This window comes from Siniperca chuatsi, linkage group LG20 (genome assembly GCF_020085105.1).
Source record: "Siniperca chuatsi isolate FFG_IHB_CAS linkage group LG20, ASM2008510v1, whole genome shotgun sequence".
NCBI lineage: Eukaryota > Metazoa > Chordata > Actinopteri > Centrarchiformes > Sinipercidae > Siniperca > Siniperca chuatsi.
The window spans coordinates 700,898-708,621 of record NC_058061.1 but is presented as its reverse complement, the minus strand read 5'-3'; the positions used below and the strand labels follow the sequence as shown (position 1 = coordinate 708,621).

At 46.8% G+C, this 7,724-nt stretch overlaps 1 protein-coding gene across 2 annotated transcripts; it reads right to left on the bottom strand.

Moving 5' to 3' along the window:
• Positions 1–64: 64 nt before the first annotated feature.
• Positions 65–7,141, bottom strand: rnls (renalase, FAD-dependent amine oxidase). 2 transcript variants are annotated; one of them, XM_044178970.1, is made up of 7 exons: positions 6,858–7,132; positions 5,924–6,029; positions 5,213–5,355; positions 4,682–4,840; positions 1,725–1,898; positions 1,210–1,385; positions 65–1,139 (listed from the first exon to the last, which is right to left on the bottom strand). In XM_044178970.1, the coding sequence occupies exons 1-7, from the start codon at positions 6,973–6,975 to the stop codon at positions 987–989; spliced, it is 1,029 nt and encodes a 342-aa protein (XP_044034905.1). In that variant the 5' UTR covers positions 6,976–7,132; the 3' UTR covers positions 65–986. The 2 variants fall into 2 exon arrangements, with proteins under 2 accessions (XP_044034905.1, XP_044034906.1); XM_044178971.1 differs by lacking the exon at positions 1,725–1,898 and having other exon boundaries at positions 6,858–7,141.
• Positions 7,142–7,724: the final 583 nt, after the last annotated feature.

Sequence of the window (7,724 nt, the reverse complement as noted above, 5' to 3'; positions counted from 1 at the left end):
AACCATAACTAATTCTGTCTTATCTGCTTCTATAAAAAGATCAAAGAAACCACAAACCAGCTTCTTCACTCGTCCGTTTGACTTTTATTCAGCATCCGTCAACTACAACCTCAGCACACACAGACGGGACAAACTACAGGAAAGGCTGAATAACAGAAACACCGGCTGCCTCGGTGCAGCAGCGCTCCCTGAGGATCGGTCACCTGACCCCGGCCCGGCGTCACACCTGTGGAAGGTTTCAGGTGTCAGACAGCGCTCTGCAGCAGCGTCTCCATCAGACCAGATGGTTTAATATAAACCTTCAGATCTGCGTGGGGACGTCTGTCTCTGCTGCCGTCTGTCCTTCAGCTGGTGTCTCTACCTGCTGCACTCAGGTGTGTCTGACCTCAGAGACGAGCTGCTTAATAAAGGCTGGATATATAACTGAGGGAGCATCGTGTGAGGAGGCGCTCGTCCTCCAGCAGAGCTCCTCAGACTCTAACATGGCGCCCGTCTGTACGTACAACAGGGAATATATAGGAACCTGTCTTCTTAACATCCTCAGGTGAGTGAACAGCTGACAGGTGCGACACACTGGCCTCATGTTGCTGCATTAGTTCATACACTGAACTGATCTCTTCAGTGTGTCACATAATCAAAAGTGATTGTGCGACCTTTGAGTTGTTCTCATAAGAGCGCACACGCTCGAAGACTTGAGCTGAAGACGTTAACCGGCAGGTAAACCAGGTCTAAGTTAGCCCGCAGGTAAGTTAAGCCTCAGCCTTCTCTACTTGGGTGATTTAAGCTCAGCTGCAGTTTAAACACACGAAATTATTCATTTATTTAAAGACGAAACACTGAAATACAATCAACTACTGAAACATTTCTATGTAAATATAATTAATCACTTCATGAACTGTTAGTGTATTAACTCTTTTAGTTAACTGACGACTCGTATTGATTATTGACCCGTCCACAGTGAGTCACTTCCTGTCCTGCCGGCGGCGTCACAGCGAGGCCTTCAGCACACGGAGCATGCTCAGTGCAGACTCCACGCAGCCGTCGAAGTTGGAGTGGCTGAAGGCGTCGCCGCCGCAGACGAGCGGCGGGCAGTCGAGGACGGTCATCTGACCCGGACAGTCCGGCACCGAGGTCAGCACCTGCCGGAGGGACGGGAGGGGTCAGTGGGATTTCTCAGTGTTCACTGGACTTTAACCTGTGACGTCTCACCTGGGAGTACCTCCACTTCTGACACTTGATGCTGATTGGCTGAGGCAGACCAGGAAGCAGCTTGTGGAGTTCCTGTAAGATGATTGGCTGGACGTCCTCCTTGTCTTCCTCCAGGTGCTTCAGGCCGAACGGGACGCTGGTGTGGACGACGAGGGACGGACCGCGGCCGGGAGCGTCTGAACGGACACAAACATGGAAATTCAGTTGGCTTATTTTGTGGGCAGTGATGTCACACTGGTGCGTTCAAGGAGGCTCAGACATCTGAGACGATAGTCAGCCGCACCTGAAGACAAACGGTAACAAATGTGGACGTTTAGTCAATTAGTTTCATTAGAAATGTGTCGGTTCAGCAGCCGAGTCTCAAGATGTAATTAGCTAATTAGCTTCATGTTCAACAAAACTTTATTTTGGGAGAATTAAAAACATGGGTGACATCATCAGACAGGAGGAGGTGGAGACCTACAGACAGGTGAGCGGACAGACAGGTGAGCGGACAGACAGGTGAGCGGACAGACCTGCGTTGCGTTTGCGGGAGTCTGCAGCGATGTAGCGGATGCAGGGGTTGTCAGGGACGTATCGAGCCGCCCAGGGAAAACTGAAGACCACGTCTGGAGGGAAGAAGAGAGCGACGGCAAAACGAGAAGAGTACACGACCCCGTCTAACTGCTGCTTCTGCTGGACAGACAGCACTGACAGACAGACAGACAGACAGACAGGTAGACAGACAGACAGACAGTTAGTTTAGCATATTTGTAACGTCTTAACTGACCACCTTCTGATCCAGGACTCTAAACTTTCACCTGTGTCTCCTGTTTACCAGGCAGGGAGTCTCTAATTACAGACAATATCAAGTTGCATTATGGGAAATGTAGGATCCAGTGTTCTTAAAGCTTGAACCACACTACGTACTAACCTGGTCTCTCTTGCCTCTCGCGCGCCTGAAGCTTCTGGTTAACGTTGTACCGTAGCTGGTTAACGTTGTACCGTAGCTGGTTAGTTGTACCGTAGCTGGTTAACGTTTTATCGTAGCTGGTTAACGTTGTACCGTAGCTGGTTAGTTGTACCGTAGCTGGTTAACGTTTTATCGTAGCTGGTTAACGTTGTACCGTGGCTGTTACGTTTTATCGTAGCTGGTTAACGCGTTGTACCGTAGCTGGTTAACGTTTTAGCTGGTTAACGTTTATCGTGGCTGGTTAACGTTTTATCGTAGCTGGTTAACGTAGCTGGTTTTGTATCGCGTTTTAGCTGGTTAACGCTTTTCATCGTAGCTGGTTAGGTGTACCGTAGCTGGTTAACGTTGTATCGTAGCTGGTTAACGCTTTATCGTTTTATTGTACGTAGCTGGTTAGGTGTACCGTAGCTGGTTAACGTTGTATCATAGCTGGTTAGTTGTAACGTAGCTGGTTAACATTGTACCGTAGCTGGTTAACGTTTTATCGTAGCTGGTTAACGTTTTATCATAGCTGGTTAGTTGTAACGTAGCTGGTTAACATTGTACCGTAGCTGGTTAACGTTGTATCGTAGCTGGTTAGTTGTACCGTAGCTGGTTAACGTTGTACCGTAGCTGGTTAGTTGTAACGTAGCTGGTTAACGTTGTACCGTAGCTGGTTAACATTGTACCGTAGCTGGTTAACGTTGTACCGTAGCTGGTTAACGTTTTATCGTAGCTGGTTAACGTTGTACCGTAGCTGGTTAACGTTTTATCGTAGCTGGTTAACGTTTTATCGTAGCTGGTTAACGTTTTATCGTAGCTGGTCTCCTCCATTTTGTTAGTTGTTGTTCGTAGCTGAGTGGAGAAGAAAACCGCTGGAGGACAGATTCAACGAAGACACTGAACGCCGGGTGGAAATCAGCCATTAATGAACTGGTGAACTGGTTCAGCTGAGTCGGATCAGTGGTTTGTCTGGTGTGCGCCAGGACACAGTGAGTACTTAATGCTTTAAAGCTGAAGCTGTTCTCTGATTGGAGCAGACAGATCAAACATTAAACATCATCTCGGTTTGACTCAAGTGTTTTTAATCTTTCTCTCGTCGTCATTCTGTTCGACTTTAAAAAGACCTTTTTCACGATTCACATCTGAGAGAAACAGGCTGCAGCCTCTTCCTGCGCACACACACACACACACACACACACACACACACAGAGACACACACACACACACACACACACACAGTAACACACACACACACACACACACACACACACAGACACACACACACACACACACACACTGTATCACACACACACACACACACACACACACACACACGCACACACACACACACACACACACACTCGCACACACAGAGACACACTCACACACACACACACTGCATCTAATAATAACCTGAGTGTGACTGTGCATTTCACTGTGTGTGTGTGTGTGTGTGTGTGTGTGTGTGTGTGTGCAGAGGAAATGGGCGCTGTCCCCTGTCAGCCAATCAGAAGAGCTGAAGATGACATCATCTTCATCTAGAGACACACACACACGAGGAGGGGGCTGTCGTCGTCTCCAGCCGACCACACACACACACACACACACACACACACACACACACACACACACACACATCCAGAAAGTTCTGCAGCTTTTAAGAAGAGTGTGTTCACCATCGACCAATCAGAGACGAGGGAAGTGATTTACCATCAGAGGATGTGTATTGATCCTGTGTGTGTGTGTGTGTGTGTGTGTTTAAACTCGCTGTAGGGGGAGGAAGCAGTCGTCGTCTCGCCTGTCAAAGTAAAAGCCCTGAGAAGTGTTCAGTCCTGCTGTTTAACCCCGAACATCTTAATAAAATAAACTTTCACTATTTAAGACTGTTTCCAGTCAGTAACGCTGTCACAGAAACATGATCGATCAACAGAATTCATAACTAGTTCAAATAAATCAATAACAGTGTCACTGTGACATCACAGCGGCTGCCGCCCCCGTGTGGTCAAACTGCAGCGCTACACAGTGTGCTCAGTACTCACAGCAGCTCATATATATATATATATATATATATATATATATATATATATATATATATATATATATATATATATATATATATATATATATATATATATATAACAGGATTCATTATTGCAGGATGTGAAGCAGATAAAATGCGACGTGTTCATCAGTGATCCTGACTTTTACTTTTGATGCTTCAGGTACATTTTGTTGCTACGACGCTCACAAACCAAGAGGCAGCACAGAGCCGACAGGAAGTCAGCTCCCAGAGCATGCTGGGTAAGACAGGTGGCACAAGGCATGTCTGCTGTCTCTGTCCACATGCGGACTGAACTGAGACGGACGGAGGCCGAAGGTTTCCTCAGTCTGCGTACTGACGGAGTCACCTGAACGCTCCTCTGATGCTGGTCTTACACCGAGCGCGTCGATCTGTTTAAAGATATTTCAGCTTTAAAACCGGCTCGGTATGTGAGCGCGGTCCTCACAGGTATACCAGGATGAGTGTGTGTGTCTCACTGTGTCCCACGTCTCCCTGCAGCTGCAGAATCTGAGGGACCGGCATCGTCAGGACGACGGCGTCAAACGTCTCGCTGCCTCCCGCCTTCCTCCGGACCTCCCATGATGCACCGCGGCGGTACAGGCCGGTCACATGATGCTCGAAGAACAAATCAGCTCCTGACAGACAGACAATCACATTCAGTAACTTACACGTCGGATCAATGTCACTTAACACAGCTGCCTGCGGCCCCGTTGCATGGTGGGTAATGTAGGCACCACGTTTTGACGTGTGGAATAAAAAGAGAGGATATCTTGCTAAGCTAATCTATGCTAAGCTAAGCAGCTTCATATGTAGACACAAGAATCTGAGCTTCTGACGAAATGTTTCACTAAACGTCGAACTCTTCCTGTAAAACAACGATGAAGACCAAGACGTGTGGCTGAAAGTTCTGGGAAAAGTAAGTGGACCTTGAGTTAGATTATTCTGTTTCCAAAGTCAAGAATGAACTGAAGAGAGAAACGGTGACGGACGGACAGGAGGGCGTGTACCTGACTCGGACAGGAAGTGTTTGACCACACTGCACATGCCCAGTGGCGTCATGTAGTCCCTGCTGCCGTCCCGCTGCTTCAGTCCCTCAACCAGACAGTCGAGAGGCTGCAGGACGCCCGAGGACAGCAGCTCAGAGTAGAAACTACACACACACACACACACACACACACACACACACACACACACACACACACACACACACACACACACACACACACACACACACACACACAGACACACACACACACACACACACACACACACACACACACACACACACACACACACACACACACACACACACACACACACACACACACACACACACACACACACACACACACACACACACACACACACACACACACACACATTAGGACCTTCACAATAAAAGCCCTCAGGATGATTATTAAAGCTCCAAACTGGAAAAGGAAGCATGTCGCCTTTCATCAGTCCGATAAAGTTCGGGGAGTTTGAATCCAGCGTGTCCCGTACCACCTGTCTGCGGAGTCGCCTGCTCTCAGCCTCTGTCCTCTGTAAAGGGACTTTTTAAATAAAGATCAGCCAACACTGAACAGCTTCTGTCCTTCCTGAGTCATAAACTGACAGAACGTGTCTCTAACGTCCTCAAACACAGTTCAGTTTACTGAGAAACTCAGAAAGTCAGAAAATATCGCAGGTGAGACAGGTGGGACAGGTGTGTGTCCTACCTGTGGTGTGACTGAGCGTAGGCCGGTGTGGTCGTGATGTACTGAGCTCCAAGGTCAGCTGAGTGAGACGAAGGGTCAGGAGGACGACTGGTGGACATCCTGCCACCTGAGGGACAGACAGGCAGACAGAGAGAGAGAGAGAGACAGACAGGCAGACAGACAGAGAGGCAGACAGACAGAGAGAGAGACAGACAGAGAGACAGACAGACAGACAGGTTCAGTTCTCTGTGCCAAACTTCATTATAATTTTCACTATTTTCATGCTCATTTTATTGGTAGACGTTAAGAGGCGCATGTGAGTGAACAGGAAACAGTTCTTTCAGAAGAAAGCCTTTAAAGTTCCCACTTCTAACTTCTAGCCCTCCTCCGCAGTCAGAGACGGGCTTGAGGGACACGCCACAGTACAAAGAAATGATATACATATACAATTATTGTAATTAAGTTAATTAAGTTTTATAGATCGGACTCAGGCCGAAGTGCAGACGAGTCTACTGACTCTGTCGGTAAAGTCGGGAATATTAAATTGTAAGATTTCTGACTGGAGATCTGACTGACTCGCCTTGTCCCAGTCCACTATCTGAACTTTAACGTCCTCTCTCCTCAGCACACATGCGTGTTTGAGGTAAAGCGGATCTAACTGGTGGAAGGAACTTAGTACTAGTTTTCGGCTATTTCAGTGTCGGTCTCTCCTCTAACTCTAGCCGTGCTCTAGACTAAGAAACGAGACTCGAGGGCTGCAGTGGGTCAATAAAAGTCGAAGTAAGTGGAAATAAAAATTAGAATCATAGATTATTTCCAGGCCGAAATTAGGAGAAGTATCTACTGATATTTAAAACGTCTTCAGTCATGTTCTGCAGTGTGACCCTGTTTGGCTGTGAACTCGGGAATATTAAATTGTAGGATTTCTGAACGGAGATCTGACTGACAGACTCACCTGAGCCCCTCGCCTTGTCCCACACCACTATCTGAACTTTGTTCTGCATTTCTCTCCTCAGCAGACATGCGCACAGGCTGCCTGTCAGGCCCGCTCCGACTATCAGAACCCGGGACATTTTCAGCTCGGACCCGCAGCCGGGCTAACACTAGCACGGAAGTCTAAACCGGGTTTTAACGGCTCCGGTCCGGCATGTCTTCGGCTCCACAGCAGCAGGAGTTAAACACGCCTCCTGCGTTATAAAACAGCGGAATGATGATGGACCAACAAAAACTATCCCGGGGTCAGACCCGGAAAACACCCGCGACTTCCGACTGAGATTTTCAAAACAAAGGTCTTAATGCTTTCAAAGAAATAACCGAGAAACATTTGGCAGCGTTAATGTGTGATTTCACAGATCAACTAAATAAACTTTCAGTCTTTCTTCTGCCGCTCGATATTAAATCTGTTTTATTAAGTACATCGGCTACTCGTACTTATATCTATATATATTATATATATTTCATTAGATTTATTCCTTTATACTGCCACAGCGAAGGCAGCTGCACGTACTTTTCTCCTGCTTAGTATTTAACACAGAAATAAAATGATAAATTACTGAATTTAGCTACAAATAACCCAACAGCAGTCACAACATTAAAACACTGCTTAGGTGTCTCAGGTATTTCTACTTTGTTATATTATATTTCCACTTTTACTTGAGTTAAAGTCTCTGAGTTCACTGTAAGAAACAGAAACATCAGCAGCAGATGGTGTTTAACACGTGGAAAACAGATGTTGGATCGAAGTGAATGTAAACACGTGCAATTTAAAATCCACATGTTCAGATTCTCTTTGGTTTAATTTCACTTCGTCATTCTGACTTTG

What these genes read in the sequence shown, in the direction of transcription:
- rnls (XM_044178970.1), bottom strand. Translation starts at nt 6,975, where the DNA reads ATGTCCCGGGTTCTGATAGTCGGAGCGGGCCTGACAGGCAGCCTGTGC. An exon ending in GCAGGGAGACGTGGGACACA is followed by an intron (nt 1,899 to 4,681) that starts GTGAGACACACA and finishes TCTGTCTGTCAG; the next exon opens with TGCTGTCTGTCCAGCAGAAG. An exon ending in AGAAGTGGAGGTACTCCCAG is followed by an intron (nt 1,140 to 1,209) that starts GTGAGACGTCAC and finishes TCCCTCCGGCAG; the next exon opens with GTGCTGACCTCGGTGCCGGA.